General features: G+C 47.1%; 1 protein-coding gene across 1 annotated transcript in view; it reads left to right on the top strand.

Moving 5' to 3' along the window:
- LOC120933812 (activated CDC42 kinase 1-like) overlaps positions 1–16,477 on the top strand; it is a 44,994-nt gene extending 28,517 nt beyond the window's left edge. The window contains exons 7-12 of the mRNA XM_040347209.1: positions 1,775–1,869; positions 5,989–6,153; positions 7,666–7,742; positions 11,257–11,663; positions 11,914–12,009; positions 16,101–16,477. Coding sequence (XP_040203143.1) covers positions 1,775–1,869; positions 5,989–6,153; positions 7,666–7,742; positions 11,257–11,663; positions 11,914–12,009; positions 16,101–16,226 — 966 coding nt within the window. The 3' untranslated portion in view covers positions 16,227–16,477. The remainder of the gene's footprint in view (positions 1–1,774; positions 1,870–5,988; positions 6,154–7,665; positions 7,743–11,256; positions 11,664–11,913; positions 12,010–16,100) is intronic.
- The last annotated feature ends 1,410 nt before the right edge of the window (positions 16,478–17,887 follow it).

The following is a 17,887-nucleotide window of genomic DNA, read 5'->3' as shown; positions in this document are numbered from 1 at the left end:
GGCCCATAGTCTGTTGTCCTTACTGTTAATCACTTTGTATGTTAAATTGTGTTATTACCCTTCTTTATCCATTTTATGCTAGCCCAGTTACCAACCAGATTGGATGACAATATATTAAGTTTGCCTTTTGCTACCTGGTTTGGTGACGATTTTCTTTGATATAGTCAGAGGCGGCTCTAGGCTTTGTGAGGCCTTAGGCAAAATTTAGACATGAGGCCCCACTTACGCCCATAATGAATAAAGTTTCCGCCGCCTGGCCCGACTCCTAACCCGAATTGGCAGCCAGCCAGACGCGGAGAGGACAGGTGAGTGGCGCGGGCTGAAGGAGCTGCGTCAGGGCCCCACATGGCCTTGCGGCCCACCCGGTCTGCCCTATGGCTGTCCACACAGCTTTTACAGATGGCACCTGGAGCCTGTTGGTCAGTCCAGTGATCGAGCAGAGGCAAATTAGGCGGCCACTTAATTTGCCTCCTCTGGATATAGTATTACTACCAGGAACCAAGTATTACCTTCAATCATTTCCTGTGATATTGTATGATTATACCCTCAGCCTAGTGTGTCAGAGGGGCTGAGGTTCTTGAAAAGGTCGGGGGGGAAAGAACAGAGGACCCATCCTAATCAGCGGCTCCTATGATGGTAGTGCTTCATAGATGAATGAGAGCCGCACTTGGATCTTTGCTCTTGCAAGTAATTTAATCAAACATCTTCATTATAGCTACAGCCATATAGGTAGATTCACGTAGTGGCGCCTAACTTTAGGGCGGCCTAGCCTAGTCTTTTTAGGCTACACCGCCGTAAATTAGTTAGGCTAATAGTGATTCTCAAACCACTTACCTGCTAATTCTCGGCGGCGTAGCCTAAAACGAGCGGGCGTAAGCGCACCTAATTCAAATGACTTGAAGGGGGTGTGTTGTATGGAAATGAAACTTGACCTCATGTTTTTTGACGTTTTTTGGCACTGCACATGCGCCGGGCGACTACATTTCCCAGTGCGCATTGCGGCTAAGTAGGCCGTAGGGGCCTATTGATTTCGACGTGTACGTAAACGACGTAAATCCCGATTCGCGGACGACTTGCGCAAACGATGTTAAAAATTCGAACCTCGCGGCGGGAACGGCGGCCATACTTAACATTGTTATTCCACCTCATAGGTGGAATAACTTTAGGCGGCCTATCCCTTACGGAAATGATGTAATGCGACGGTGTAGGCCTGGCGTACGTTCGTGAATCGGCGCATCCCTTCGTTTACATAATCTACGCCGGCCGCAATGGAAGCGCCATCTAGCGGACAACAGAAACATTGCAAGCTAAGATAGGCCGGCTTGCGCCGTTCTATCTTAGCTTTGTTTAAGTGTATCTCTGTTTGAGAATACACTTAAACAAACACCAGTGTAGATTCAGAGTTAGGTTGGCTTATCTACTGATAAGCCGGCCTAACTCTGTGAATCTATCTAATGGTGTTTCCACTCCAGAAGCACCATCACCTAACATGTTTCGCCAACAAATGGCTTGAATACAAGGATGTGATCAAGATATTTGTTGATAAAAACACATTAGGGAGATGGTGGTTCTGGGGTGGAGATACTATGGATGTTTGAACACATTATTTTTCATCCAATTTCTAGGAGGTCTTTCATCTGTATTTTATGCTTTATTTTTGGAAGAGAGCTTACACTTAATACGATGATCCGAGATGTTACTTATGAAGAAACGGCACTCAAATTTTCCACTCTTGTTAGTCCTTTATTTAATAGACAATTTCTTCCTTCTCCAGGTGAAACCTCTGGAGGTTAGGCTCCTTAAGGACGGTAACAACCCTTTCCGGCTGCCCCTGGATTCTAGAGATGTTATCACTGTCATTGAGGCTGGGTAAGATAAAAATGTATGGTCTCTATTTCTATGTGCAACCATCAACCTTTTTTCTCCAATCATACACCGTTCATAACTTGTCACGATCAGGGGTCAGGCTAGAAGGCCAGTTGCAATAGCAGTAGCCCGACTACCACCGACCAGCAGAATAGGTACACAGGCAATCACCCTGGTGGATGACATGGGCTCATCTGAGGTGAAGATTTTAGGTACTAACTGGTGTTCACCAGAGTTCCTGATGGTGGAGATGGATTTAGCTGGTTGAGATCCTGATGGTGGAGATGGATTTAGCTGGTTGAGCTCCTAATGGTGGAGATGGATTTAGCTGGTTGCGCTCCTGATGGTGGAGATGGATTTAGCTGGTTGAGCTCCTGATGGTGGAGATGGATTTAGCTGGTTGAGCTCCTGATGGTGGAGATGGATTTAGCTGGTTGAGCTCCTGATGGTGGAGATGGATTTAGCTGGTTGCGCTCCTGATGGTGGAGATGGATTTAGCTGGTTGCGCTCCTGTTGGTGGAGATGGATTTAGCTGGTTGCGCTCCTGATGGTGGAGATGGATTTAGCTGGTTGCGCTCCTGTTGGTGGAGATGGATTTAGCTGGTTGAGCTCCTGATGGTGGAGATGGATTTAGCTGGTTGAGCTCCTGATGGTGGAGATGGGTTTTTAGCTGGTTGCACTCCCCAGGATCACCCCACCAGGAGGCGATCAAGCTGGGGTCCAGTAGCGGATAAGCAGGTAAGGATCAAACAGAATCGTAGTCGGTAAACAAGCCAAAGGTCAGTAACAAGTAGTTGAAGGTTGGGATCAGACATTAGCAAAGTCAAGGAACAAGCCAAGTGTTGATAACGGATGGTAGAAAAATATGGACAGCATCAGGTAAGACAAGAGCGAGATGGGCTGAAGAGAGCACAATAATCTGGCAAACAGGAAGTGCAGTGACATGGCTTAAATCAGGAAGTTCATGGAAGGAGCAAAGAGTTCAAGGTTCAGCAGAAGTCAAGGCACAATGCAGGGTTGTCCAATGGATCAGCCAGGGTGCTGTCCAGCAACTCAGGTAGCTCAGCAAGGGGCATCATTGCCAGACACAGTAGACGTTCCTGGTTTAAAGCGGAGTTACAGTTTTTTTAGATTTATTAAAAGTCAGCAATTACAAAAAGTGTAGCTGCTGACTTTTAATAAACAGACACTTACCTGTTCTACGGTCCAGCGATGCGGCCGAATGGAGCGTCGCTCCCTCCTCTCTGATGGCGCCTCCATTGCCACTCTGGGCACCCAGCCGGGAGGGAGGAGAACACCCAATCCTCTCTCCAGCTACCTTAGGGAGCCACAGTCCGGTCTGAATAATGTGTCCAGTGACTGAAAACCAGATGCATGATTCAAACCCCAGACTGTCCAGGTGAATCCCAGACAGGTGGCAACCCTATTCCTAAGGCCTCAAAATCTCCGAGCGGACATGTCCGATGAAAACGGTCCGCGGACCGTTTTCATCGGACATGTCCGCTCGGAGATTTTGGTCTGATGGTTGTACACACCATCAAACCAAAATCCCCGCGGACAGAATACGCGGCGACGTGACGGCGACGTGACGGCGACGCGGCGATGACGCGGCGACGTACGTGACCCCGGAAGTTCAATGCTTCCACGCATGCGTCGAATTACTTCGACGCATGCAAGGGATTTCGGCCGAGCGGACATGTCCGAGGAGTCGTACTGACCATCGGACATGTCCGACGGACATGGTTCCCGCGGACATGTTTCTTAGCATGCTAAGAAACATTGGTCCGCTGGAAACCTGTCGGCGGACCAGTTTCAGCAGACATGTTCGGTCGTGTGTACGAGGCCTAAGAGTTTAATCCTGGGCCTGGTCCTCAATATTTAAGATGTCCAGGACTGCTCCACCACAAGCTTCTCAGGTGGCAACTACAGTACATATATATAATTTTTAATACTTACTAATACTTTTATGTTAAAGAAGATAGGGGTTTGGGATTTTTGAGGTGCAAAATTACAACAACATTTTAATGAAAAAATATTTATTTATTAAAAATGACAGAATATAAAAAAATCCATCCAATACAATACAGTTTCAAGAATGTGCAAGCTGAAAATGTCTCTACATGTTTCGCCACGATTAGTAGCTTCCTCGGGAGAAATATTTTATCAGGCACTATCTACTGGAAATAGAGAGAAAAACAATACAAAATATTACAAAACAATACAGAAATACACAATTATTCAAAACCAAATACAAATTCAATGTTTTTACCCCGATTTGGCTGAGACCACAATGACAAACCAAAATATGAACAAGGATTACCTGTATGTAATGATGGCTTAATCAAAATACCAACTAAGATTGGGGCCAGAAGGAACCAACCAGCTTTCAGTGTGTTCCAATGCATACCACTCTCCATGGTTACACCATATGATCCAACTCTGGGGTTCCTTTTGACCTTCTGGCCTCAATCTTAGTTGGTGTTTTGATTAGTCCATCATTACATACAGGTAATCCTTGTTCAGATTTTGTTTTTTCATTGTGGTCTCAGCCAACTCGGGATAAAAACATTGAATTTGTATTTGGTGTTTTGATAATCGTGTATTTCTGTATTGTTTTGTAATCTTTTGTATTGTTTTTCTCTCTATTTCCAGTAGATAGTGCCTGGTAAATAATTTCTCCTGAGGAAGCTACTAATCGTGGTGAAACCTGTAGAGAAATGTTCAGCTTGGACATTCTTGAAACCGTATTGTATATGTAGCGCCTGGTTACTTTTCAGAAGCGGTGCTAGTGTAAATTTAGAGGGGGGTCAGAGAGTTAAGTGACTCTGACCAGGTTAATCTGTTCAAATCTGGAGCCTCTGTCTCAGCTTTGGCTGTGGGTTCATGCTGTCGTTTCTGGGTGCTGATAACACCCCAGGCCGATAGGTGGCAGCAGTGGAGTCAAGGATTTGGATATTTCTTCCCGGCAGCCTATCAGGAGGAGACGCCATTTTCTTGGGTCTTCTTCCCGTGTGGCGCCCACCTTCAGGGTAGCCATACCATGGCACCCCGGCAAAATGGCCTTTCCTGGCCGGGGGGGGGGGGGCACACAGTGTTCCTGGTTCTGGGACCACGTTGGCCCTGGGCAACTGAGCTGCGACTGGGTCCCCAATCTGATGAGGTCCTGAGCTGTCCATCCTGTTGGAGAAAGCTGTTCGGTGGAGAGTCTGCCTGAGAAGTGCCAAGAGAGGCTGGTGTTCCAATAGGGGCCTGACCATCCATCGAGGACCAGGAAAACTGGGGTACTGAGAGGCTGGACGTCTATCATTCGATAACCGAACCAAAACTACCTGAATCTGTTATTCTCCATTTCTGCTATCTATTCACTCTTCACCAAGTTCTACTGTTTTTACCCGGCTGGGTAATAAAATCACAGCAAAGACACCTGTTGTGTAGACATTCCATTTACTACAACTCTCATCAGATACCCTAGACGGCGGAGTAACATGAGGTAACGTGCCACTAGGGTGACCACATTTCCAAACTACCATTCAGGGACACTCTCCCTTCCCAAAAATCAGCTTGCACTGTAACGAATCACAGCACAGTGATTGGACACAAGAGGCGGGATTTATGATTTCTCCAATCACAAGCAGGGGGCGGGGATTGTGCTCCTCCAGGCATTCCCGGCCAGAGCACGTATTGTCAGTGAGTAAAGCGGTGATGTGGTGGCCTTTTTGGGGGGCATTCGTTTGGCTTGGGGGGTGGCTGTGTAAGTTTCATTCCGGGACACTGTATTGTCCTGGAATGAAGGTTCCCCGGGACAGACCTGCAAAATGCGGGACTGTCTCGGGCAATCCGGGACACGTGGTCACCCTAGTGCCACTCAAAACAAACAGCAGCTCCTTTGGGGGCAAGTGCTACATATAACTGAATGGATTTTTTATATTCTGTCATTTTTAACTTTTATAAATAAATATTTTTTCATTTTGTTGTAATTTTGCACCTCAAAAATCCCAAACCCCTATCTATTTCTTTGAAATTGTTACCAATTAAAGGGATGTGGTGCCAATATAACTTTCAGATGAGAAGTAAAAACGTTCTCTTCATAATATTTAGACTTTTCTAAATTCCTTCCTCCAGGTTAGACGCCAACCTCTGGAGAGGACAGAGTCAGCGGACTCTGAAGATCGCATCTTTTCCCGCTGCCGCCATCTGCCCAGAGGACATTGCCCATGCGTGTACTTCTGTGCACTTGTCCAATCGTCTGGAGAAGCTTTCTCTTAGGAATGACGACACGCAGAAAGAGTAAGTCTCTTACTACCTCCAAGTAAAAGGTAGTGACCATACTTCTCACATACTCAGTGTAACGGTCAGGGGTTAACGCCGTTTACGATATTCCATTCCACCAACCCGCGACAGCATATCGACACTCCACAATCCGGCAGACGAACATGGCCCATATGGATTCCCCAGAAACGAGACACACAGCTCTGTTTCTGGTTCAAACGAATAGACACTTTGGCCCAGATTCTCGTAGATGTGCGTGAAACTCCGCGGGCGTGACGTTATCTCATTTACGTTACGCAGCCGCAAGTTTTACAGGCAAGTGCTTTATTCACAAAGAACTTGCCTGTAAAGTTGCGGCGGCGTAGCGTAAATCACATGGCGCAAGCCCGCCTAATTCAAATTAGCCGGGTAGGGGGCGTGGAGCATTTAAATTAAGCGCGTTCCCACGCCGAACGTACTGCGCATTCGCCGTCCGAAAAATATCCCAGGGTGCATTGCTCCAAATGACGTCGCAAGGACGTCATTGGTTTCAATGTGAACGTAAATGGCGTCCAGCCCCATTCACGGACGACTTACGCAAACAACGTAAATTTACAAATTTTGACGCGGGAACGACGGCCATACTTAACATTGGTTGCGCCTCATATAGCAGGGGCAACTTTACGCTGGGACAAGCCTAACGTAAACGTTGTAACTTTACTGCGTGGGCCGCGCGTACGTTCGGGAATTCGCGTATCTAGCTAATTTGCATACTCGACTGGGAAAACGACAGAGGCGACACCTAGCGGACAAAAAAAAATTGGATTTAAGATCCGACGGCGTAAGAGCCTTACGCCTGTCGGATCTAATGGATATCTATGCGTAACTGATTCTAAGAATCAGTCGCATAGATACGACAGGCCAGATTAGGACTTACGACGGAGTACATGGCGTTGCGCCGTCGTAAGCCCTTTGAGAATCTGGGCCTTTAATGGTAAACTCAGGCTCTTTATATACAGTCAGCAACCAAATATTGAACAATGACTCAACTCCACCCACAACATTATACAATGCTTCCTAACGAGCCTCCAATACACATCTTGGGTAGACTTCCTGGCACCGGGTCTGACACAATCCACATGAGCTAATTAGCTACAGCTGACAAGTCAGACATCATGACTCCGGCTCTTCTCACCTGATATACAATACACATTTATCATCAATAGAAATTCACACAATACAGTGTTAATTAGCATCACACAATGAAAGGGTCTTTAGAAGCCAGACTAAGGTTAGTTTACATGACAGTAGCAGACTTAATTACCACCTTAACAGTCTGTGTTCCCACATGAATGAAACACTCTATTGACCTGTTGGGTTCAGAATCAACAACCTGTAATTAGTTATTTCAGACATTTTTGAATATATTGTGGATTACAGCCCCATGTTAAAACAATCCAACATATGTCCCTTATTTCCTGGCTCAATCTATGTAAGAGCTTCTGGGTCCCACGGCCCTCCCGTTACACTCAGTTTTTTTATTTCTTTCAGCATAAGAGCCAAAGAAAAGGAGGGCAAAAGGTTCGGTCAGTGTCAATATAGAGGTGGAAAAGGAATGCTTAGTCGAGGTAAGTGTCTATACGTTGTGTTCATTAACCCCTTACCACCTCCTCCCCTCTTCTTCACCTCAGTTCTGTCACGCCTACCGTCTAGCGTTGGTGGTCGGGCACTATAGCTGGCTCTGTGTTCTTCACCTTAAAGGGATTGTATGGGTTCGATTTTGTTTTTTAATTTACAAACATACCATACTTACCTCCACTGTGCAGTTTGTTTTGCAGAGAGTTGCCCCCGATCCTCATGGCTCGGCTCCTCCCCGCTAAAGCTAACCCCCTCTGGGAAGCTCTTTCCCATGGGGGTTAGCTTGCGGGCGCGCTCCCTGTTATACACGCTGCGTCCATAGACACAGAGGCCCGGATTCAGAAAGATGAGCGGATCTTTCTGCGGGCGTAACGTATCTCAGATACGTTACGCCGCCGTAAATTTGGGCGCAAGTTCAGTATTCAGAAAGAACTTGCGCCCTAAGTTACGGCGGCGTAACGTATGTGGGCCGGCGTAAGCCCACCTAATTCAAATGGGGATGTTGTGGGCGTGTTTTATTTAAATTTAAGATGACCCCGTATATTTTACGTTTTTTGTGAACGGCGCATGCGCCGTTCGCGAAAGAATCCCAGTGCGCATGCTCGAAATTACGCCACAAAGCCTCATTGGTTTCGACGTGAACGTAACTTACGCAAAGCCCTATTCGCAAAAGACTTACGCAAACGACGTAAAATTTTCAAAACTCGGCGCGGGAACGACGTCCATACTTAACATTAGCTACACCTCATATGGCAGGGGTAACTTTACGCCAGAAAAAGCGTAACGTATACGACGAAAAAAAAAATGCGCCGGCCGGACGTACGTTTCTGAATCGGAGTAAATACCTAATTAGCATATTCATCGCGTAACTATACAGAAGCGCCACCTAGCGGCCAGCGTAAATATGCAGCCTAAGATACGACGGTGTAACACTTACGCCGGTTGGATTTTAGGGAAATCTATGCGTAACCTGATTCTCTGAATCAGGCGCATAGATACGACCGCCGGACTCAGAGATACGACGGCGTATCAGGAGATACGCCGCCGTATCTCGTATCTGAATCCAGCCCAGAGTGTATGTTTCGGCCCGCCCCCCAGCGGCCGTGTCATTGGATGTGATTGACAGCAGCAGGAGCCAATGGCTGCACTGCTATCAATCTATCCAATCAACGGCCAGACTTTGTGGAGAAGAGGATGCCGTGGGATGCGCACAGCAGGTGAACGGGCTCAGGTAGGTAAAACGGGGGGCCCGTGACAGCGAGGTGTTTTTTCACCTTAATGCATAGGATGCATTAAGGTGAAAAAACATGAACCTTTACAACCCCTTTAACCACTTAAGACCCGGATCAATATGCAGGTTAAGTACCTTGCCCCTTTTTGCGATTCGGCAACTGCGTCACTTTAACTGACAATTGCGCGGTCGTGCAACGTGGCTCCCAAACAAAATTGACATCCTTTTTTTCCCACAAATAGAGCTTTCTTTTGGTGGTATTTGATCACCTCTGCGGTTTAGAATAGAAAAAAAATAGAGCGACAGTTTTGAAAAAAATGCCCAATTTTTTACTTTTTGCTATAATAAATATCCCCCCCAAAAAGATATAAAAAAACACATTTTTTTCCCTCAGTTTAGGCCGATACGTATTCATCTACCTATTTTTGGTAAAAAAAATGCAATAAGCGTATATCGATTGGTATGCGCAAAATTTAGTGTTTACAAAATAGGGTATAGATTTATAGCATTTTTATTTTTTTATTTCTTTTACCAGTAATAGCAGCGATCTGTGATTTGTATCGTGACTGCGACGTTATAGCGGACACATCGGACACTTTTGACACTATTTTGGGCTCATTCACATTTATACAGCGATCAGTGCTATAAAAATGCACTGATTACTGTGTAAATGTGACTGGCAGGGAAGGGGTTAAATGTGCACCCTAGGGAGTGATTCTAACTGTAGGGGGAGGGAACTTACTGGGGGAGGTACACACAAGTGACACAGCATCGGTCTCCTCTCCCTGACAGGATGTGGATCTCTGTGTTTGCTTGACGTGGGTCGGGGGACCCCCCCCCCGGTACATTCGGCGGTCGATAAGCCTCGGGGAGCGATCCGGGACGAGGGCGCGGCTATTCGTTTATAGCCGCTCCGTCACGATCGCTCCCCGGAGCTGAAGAACGGGGAGAGCCGTATGTAAACACGGCTTCCCCGTGCTTCACTATGGTGGCGCATCGAACGAGTGATCCCTTTTATTAGGGAGACTCGATTGATGATGTCAGTCCTACAGCCACACCCCCCTACAGTTGTAAACACACACTAGGTGAACCCTAAATGTTACAGCGCCCCCTGTGGTTAACTCCCAAACTGCAACTGTCATTTTCACAATAAAGAATGCAATTTAAATGCATTTTTTGCTGTGAAAATGACAATGGTCCCAAAAATGTGTCAAAATTGTCCGAAGTGTCCGCCATAATGTCGCAGTCACGAAAAAAATCGCTGATCGCCGCCATTAGTAGTAAAAAATAAAATAAAAATAAAAATGCAATAAAACTATTCCCTATTTTGTAAACGCTATAAATTTTGCGCAAACCAACCGATAAACGATTATTGCGATTTTTTTTACCAAAAATATGTAGAAGAATACGTATCGGCCTAAACTGAGAAAAAAATAAATTTTATATATGTTTTTGGGGGATATTTATTATAGCAAAAAGTAAAAAATATTGAATTTTTTTCAAAATTGTCGCTCTATTTTTGTTTATAGCGCAAAAAATAAAAACCGCAGAGGTGATCAAATACCACCAAAAGAAAGCTCTATTTGTGGGGAAAAAAGGACGCCAATTTTGTTTGGGAGCCGCGTCGCACGACCGCGCAATTGTCTTTTAAAGCGATGCAGTCCCGAACTGTAAAAACCCCTTGGGTCTTTAGGCAGCATATTGGTCCGGGGCTTAAGTGGTTAAACACGGCAAACAGGTACTTGCGGTCGGCAGACCGGCAGAGTGCTGTAATTGCAGTCCGGGTTCAGGCAGGCAACACTCAGAGAATAGTCAGGGTCAAATCCATGGTCAATAGGCAGGCCTGAGTCCAGAAAGTAGTCCAAAGTCCAATCCGAGGTTGATAACAAGCTGGCAGGATGGGGATCAAGCAAAGGCAAAGGTTAGAGCATGGGAACAAGGCAGGCAAACAGGGAGCTTGAGGCGCAAATGCAACCACTATCATAAACATAACACTGAGGGTTTGGAAGGCTATAAACAGGTTTAGTCTCCACCAAGAGGCCGTGTCTACACCAATCACCTTGCAGGTGGACAGAAAGACAGGGAGAGTGCAGCCCAGCCAAATCTAGGATGCTGTACTGGGACCAGCCACTGCCATGGAACAGGAGAATTATCTGCTCCTGAAAAGTTCAAATACATGCCACATTTTCATATTCCAACCATCATCTTTGGTCTTTTTTTCTGTCATTCTTCTATAGTCCTTCCTCTCACATTCTTGTGAATTGCACCTACAGGTATGTCTAAAAGTATGTTAAACATCTCTGACTGGGAGGTAAATGACAAGCCCCGTGGGATGCTCACACCTGAGCCATGTAGGCAAGATATGGACTGCATAACACCTATGACCCGTAGGTCCTCTATGAGAAGAGGGAGTGAGCAGCCCCCGCACCTTTTAGTGGATACTCCCCACTGCTCAGCTCCTCCCAAAACAACATCCTCCAAGGATCAGTTTCTGGTTGTGCCCAACACCGTGAATTGCCCTAGACGGTCCTCGAGCTTCAATAGGAGAGAACAAGTTTTGTCTCCCACAGCCTTGGGTCCAGGAGAGACCCCGATTGTCCGTCGGCCTTCACAAGTATCTACATCTCGAAGATGCAGCAGCAAGATTACACACAGCGAACTGCAGAGACGGGTCGGAGAGGTGAGGACACCGAGTGGTCTGCATGTTAATAAACATTTTGGGTGGGCGGGAGGAGGGAATTTGGTTGAGGGGTGAAGTTTAATTTGTTTTGCAGTTCTGGGGCATGGGCGTCCGCAGGTAGGGGCTAGGGGGGTCAAGTGCCCCCCCCCCCCTGGAATTAGGGATTGGATTTTCAGCACAGTGGCCTCGCTATGGGGGTGCGGGCAGCCAGCGAGGTGACATCTAATGTCTATTATCTACTTTGCTGCAGGTGGAGGAGCAGGTCCATGGCGTGACGCCAGAAAAATGCCAGGAAGCGCTGCGTTTCTTCGGAGGGGACGTGACACGGGCTGTCCAGCACTTAAAGGTGACAGTTTCCTAATAAATCAACAAACTGCTCATATCAGAGATGAATGTGAATTGGGGGTCGCCGACAAATGTCTCATCTTCCTCTATGGTGTTCGGCGCATAGCTGTGTGATAAGAACTTCATGGGGCATGAACTTATTTCATTTAATTACTGAGGTCAATTGTAGCACCATAACATCTGGGACGGGGGTGAGCTTCACACCATAAACGTTATCAACCAAATATCTAGACAACATCACACCCTTAATTACCTGACCACGATTTTAGGATTGTCTACAGCCAAAACAGTTTGGAGCTTTGAGTACAATCTTTAGAGATACTCCCCTGGTGGCCATGGAGGACCTCCTTCTAATGTCCCCTGAGAACCTCCTGAGAAATCTGGGCTGGCTACAATGCTTTCTGCATCACTGACCTAGAACAAGCATTGAGATCAGAAGCAGAGATTAGATCAGGTTATTTTCTTAAAGCGGAGCTCCACCCTAAAGTGGAACTTCCGCTCACCGGAACAGTCCCACCCTCCGGTGTCACATTTGATACCTTTCAGGGGGAGGGGGGTGCAGATACCTGTCTAAGATAGGTATTTGCACCCACTTCCGGGAGTCCTCTCTGCAGGGATTCTGCGGGTATTTCTTCACTTCCCGCCCCCGCCCTTTGTGTTCTGAGAAACACTTGTCTCCCAGAACACAGCGGGGACCAGTCAGGACGGCACTGTGCAACTCACGCATGCACCGTAGGGAATCGGGCAGTGAAGCCGGAACTAGGGTGCCCACGTATCCCGGATTACCCGGGACTGTCCCGCAATTGACATGTCTGTCCCTGGTCCCGGGCACCTTCATTCTGGGACAATACAATGTCCCGGAAAGGAAATAGAGGACTCAGCCACCCCCTACTAACTAATAACTACATTTCCGGAACTGGTTGCTAGGGCCATCACTGCCTGGCATCTTGCAACCAGTGACAATTTACTCTCAGACAGTGAGACCCTGAGCGAGGCCTGCGCCTAGTGCAGCACTGCTGTCCCCACCCACCTCGGCACCTCCTTATTCTCCGGAACCCAGTGGCAAGCAGCAGGGACTGGTGTGATCTTTACTCTCCAGATAGTGACGCCACTCCTTTACTTCTACACACGCGGCTCATGTAGAGGGAGTCACAGCAGCACTGCATCTGGTGGCAGGCTACGGGTGGCAAGCGTCACTGCATCTGGTGGCAAGTGGCACATTCACCTGACAAATATCCCAACGCCAAATTGCCCATCAAACCCCCGAGACCATCTTTTTTTTGGGGAAGGTGAGAGAGGGGGTGTGTCCCTGAATGGCAGTTTGGAAATGTGGTCACCATAGCCGGAACACTTCACTTCCTGATTCCCTCACCGAGGATGGCGGTGTGGGGGCAGCAGATAGACAAACGATTGCTCGTCTTCAGCTGCAGACGTCGCTGGACTCCAGGACAGGTAAGTGTCCATCTATTAAAAGTAAGCAGCTGCAGTATTTTTAGCTGCTGGCTTTCAGGGATGGACTGGCCATTGGGACTACAGGGAGTTTCCTGGTGGGCTGATGGCTCAGTGGGCCGGCTTCAGTGACAGCGGACCACCGCCCCCCTCTGCTCCTCTGTCTCTCTCTTCCCGCAGCGCTCACCTCCTCTCCCTCCCTGCATCGCTCACCTGGGGGGGAACAGAGAAGCAAGAGGAGGACCAGAGGAGCAGGGGGGGGCAATAGAGGAGCATGGGGGAGGGGACAGACAGCTGACTCAACAGCTATGGCCTGGGAGTTTCTCACTTCTGCCTAATTTTGTCCCATAAGGGGGGGCACCTAACTGATTCTTTGCCCCGGGTGAAATAATGTCTAGCTTTCCCACTGGTACTGCCGATAAGAGTACCAGTACCAGCTGTTCTACTCTATTAAAGTAGAATGACTAGTGGCTAGTGAAGGGGGAGAGGGGGCTTGGGTGGCCAGGGGGGTGCGGGAGTTGTCCGGCCACCATGGGAGAGACCTGTCAAAGTGGGCCAGTCTGGATGAAGTCCAGGGCCAAATTGTTGTCCCAGTTCAGCCCTGCTGGCTTTTAATATTTTTTAAATGGCGGAGCTCCGCTTTAAAGTCCTAGCTGCACCATAGCCACTTTCAGCTTGTGATATGCTTGAGTCTTGGAGGACTATCCCTTGACTCCTCCTCAGAAAGATGTTGGACTGACCCATGATATCGTTTTGGGCATCGGATCTTGCATGGGAACTCGCCTTTGCACACAATGCATCACTAATAATATAAAAAAGGTGTGTAGCACTACCCTCGAAGGAGCTGCTGGTTTGATTTGAGTGGCATGTTACCTCTGTTTCTCCACTGTCTAGGGTACTGGATGAGAGCTGTAATAAAGTCAATGTCCACACTGTAGGTATCTTTTCTTGTGCTTTATTACCCAACGGGGTAAAAATGGTAAAAGTAGTAGTAGGTAAGATGATAGAAGATGTGGTAAATAATGGATTCAGGCTTGTAATTGGGTTCCGGAAGCAGTCCTGCTTCCAAAGACAAATTGCGTTGCCACTCTAGCCAGAGTGGGTATAGTGCATCTGGATAGGCCGCTCTCACCGGAATAGCAACCAGAGTGTCACTCGGAACTTTAGCAAGTCTCTGCCACAAACCTTCCCAAAGGTGGAGATGTTCTCGGTCCAAAATCCTTCTCAACCCTGGATTAAGCACCCGGATCTCCCTTTAACAGCTTCCTTAAAGTTCCTAGGCAAGGAAATACATGTCCTTACCAGGCCATGGCTTCCTTAAAGTCCCTTGCGATGGAAATACATGATCTTACCAGGCCATGGCTTCCTTAAAGTCCCCAGGGAAGGAAATACATGTCCTTACCAGGCCATGGCTTCCTTAAAGTCCCCAGGGAAGGAAATACATGACCTTACCAGGCCATGACTTCCTTAAAGTCCTCTGGGATGGAAATACATGTCCTTACCAGGCCATGACTTTCTTAAAGTCCCCAGGGATGGAAATACATGACCTTACCAGGCCATGGCTTCCTTAAAGTCCCCAGGCAAGGAAATACATGTCCTTACCAGGCCATGGCTTCCTTAAAGTCCCTTGCGATGGAAATACATGATCTTACCAGGCCATGGCTTCCTTAAAGTCCCTTGCGATGGAAATACATGATCTTACCAGGCCATGGCTTCCTTAAAATCCGCAGGGATGGATATACATGACCTTACCAGGCCATGACTTCCTTAAAGTCCCCAGGGATATAAATACATGACCTTACCAGGCCCTGGCTTCCTTAAAGTCCCCAGGGAAGGAAATACATGACCTTACCAGGCCATGACTTCCTTAAAGTCCCCAGGGATGGAAATACATGTCCTTACCAGGCCATGACTTCCTTAAAGTCTCCAGGGATGGATATACATGACCTTACCAGGCCATGGCTTCCTTAAAGTCCCCAGGGGAGGAAATACATGTCCTTACCAGGCCATGACTTCCTTAAAGTCCCCAGGGAAGGAAATACATGACCTTACCAGGCCATGACTTCCTTATAGTCCCCAGGGAAGGAAATACATGTCCTTACCAGGCCATGACTTCCCTAAAGTCCCCAGGGATGTAAATACATGACCTTACCAGGCCATGGCTTCCTTAAAGTCCACAGGGAAGGAAATACATGTCCTTACCAGGCCATGACTTCCTTAAAGTCCCCAGGGAAGGAAATACATGTCCTTACCAGGCCATGGCTTCCTTAAAGTCCCCAGGGAAGGAAATACATGACCTTACCAGGCCATGACTTCCTTGAAGTCCCCAGGGATGGAAATACATGTCCTTACCAGGCCATGACTTCCTTGAAGTCCCCAGGGATGGAAATACATGACCGTACCAGGCCATGACTTCCTTAATGTCCCCAGGGAAGGAAATACATGTCCTTACCAGGCCATGACTTCCTTAAAGTCCCCAGGGAAGGAAATACATGTCCTTACCAGGCCATGACTTCCTTAAAGTCCCAATACAAACCTCCCACCTTTCTTTATTATCAGTATGAATTTGCAGTGGCACAAATTTCTCAATGTAAGGGTCTTCTCTCTCTCTCTGAGTCATGGAATACTCTCTTCTCTTTCCAGGTAGTTCAGCTGTACAACGTGACGCGGTACAGTAAGGAGGAGTGCCGCCAACTCCTGGAGAAGTTCAACTGGAACGTGGAAGCTGCTTCCCTTCATATCATATACATAGGAAACCTTGCTAAATAGACTGAATGAAGGTTCTTCCCTTCGAGGAGAATTCCCGTCTGCCTAGGATGGTGCCAGGGGACGTGTCTTTAATCACCGACCGGCCACCGCTTTGAGACCTGCTGGTTTTTAACACATTATTTTCCCTTCCTGGAGATTTGTCTTTCAGCTGCACCCAGATAACAGTGACAGAGAGATTCTCCCACTCCATCGATTTGTTTTTTGCTATTTTATTGGCTCAGTTGCGTAAGGGAAGAGGATTCGAGGTACAGAATGCCAAAAAACAGCAAAAAATTCCCTCTGCTTAGTGATATCTTTTAACCTTTCCTACAGGTCAGGTTAGAACTCTTTATGCCTCTGTCATAGGCTGGTGTACATCCAGTAGGCCAATAGCTAGGACCTCTCACAGTTTTCCCTGAACAGGACTCTTCTTCAGGTTGGGCTTTCTCTCCCAGAGTCAGGGCCATAAAGTCTTGTACTGGACCTCTCAACAGCTATACCCGTCCCAGATGGCAGGACTCTGCATTCACATTCTTCCCAGACAGCAGGCCTAGGAAGGAAAGATCTTCATATTCTACATAGCTCCCAACTGTCCCTGATTTCGAGGGACTGTCCCTGATTTGGAGCAATGTCCCTCTGTCCCTCATTCCTCCTCATTTGTCCCTCATTTTGGTCTGATCCATATAGCTCTATATAATATGTACTTTTTATCTTTCAAAAAGTGTTTCCCAGTGCTAAACCTTTCATCTGATTTCTAAATTGCTACATTTGTAAATTCCAAAAGTCAATATAAAGGAATATTAGTGGTAAAAAAAAAGCCCTTGTGGGTTTAACCAATCTTGTTTTGTTTTTTTGACAATTCTCCTTTAAGGGGGCGTGACAAGGGGTGTGTCCTATGCCTGCATACTTTTGCTGATAGGTGTCCCTCATTCCCATCTCAAAAAGTTGAAAGGTATGTGATTTTACCCATCTATTACCTCCTCTTTTGTTCTATAGTATTCTAGAAGGGGCCAAAGAAAATAAAGACAGTCCTGGTTAAAGAGGAAGTAAACCCTGATGGGTGTTACTTCCTCTTTATTTCCCTGCAAAGGTACAGCATAATGGGCTACTATGCATCGCATAGTAGCCCATTATGTGTCACTTACCTGAAACCGAAGCCTGCGATGTCCCAGATTTCCTCGCTGGTTGGAAGAGTCCATTCTTCACCCCTCTTCCGTCTGGGGCCGCGAACCTCCGGCACTTTGACTGGCCAGAGTCACGTGACGTCACTCGGGCATTCGCCGCCAGTCATGGCATGACCCCAGCTAGAAACTGCACCGCATGCCCTTTCTAAAGTGCGCATGCACCGAATACACCGGCGCATGCGCGGAAGACATCGACGCACAGGGAATTGTAAATATCTCCTAAACCGTGTAGGTTTAGGAGATATTTCCACCACCTACAGGTAAGCCCTAATCTAGACTTACCTTTAGGTGAAAGTGGTCTGTAAGGGTTTACAACCCCTTCAACCAGGGTCCCCACAGCTTAGCTAATACTTCTAGTTTACCCCTATTGTGGTAAACCTGTTGTTCCATTAGTATTGTATCATTTACTTGGGAACGCCATTCCTCAAATACTGGTACGCTGGAAGACATCCATTTTCTGGCAATTAAAGGGATACTAAAGGTTTGTTTTAAAAAAAA

Source organism: Rana temporaria, chromosome 3 (genome assembly GCF_905171775.1).
Source record: "Rana temporaria chromosome 3, aRanTem1.1, whole genome shotgun sequence".
Classification (NCBI taxonomy): domain Eukaryota; kingdom Metazoa; phylum Chordata; class Amphibia; order Anura; family Ranidae; genus Rana; species Rana temporaria.
The sequence above is the reverse complement of the archived record's forward strand: the minus strand, read 5'-3'. Positions and strand labels throughout refer to the sequence as shown.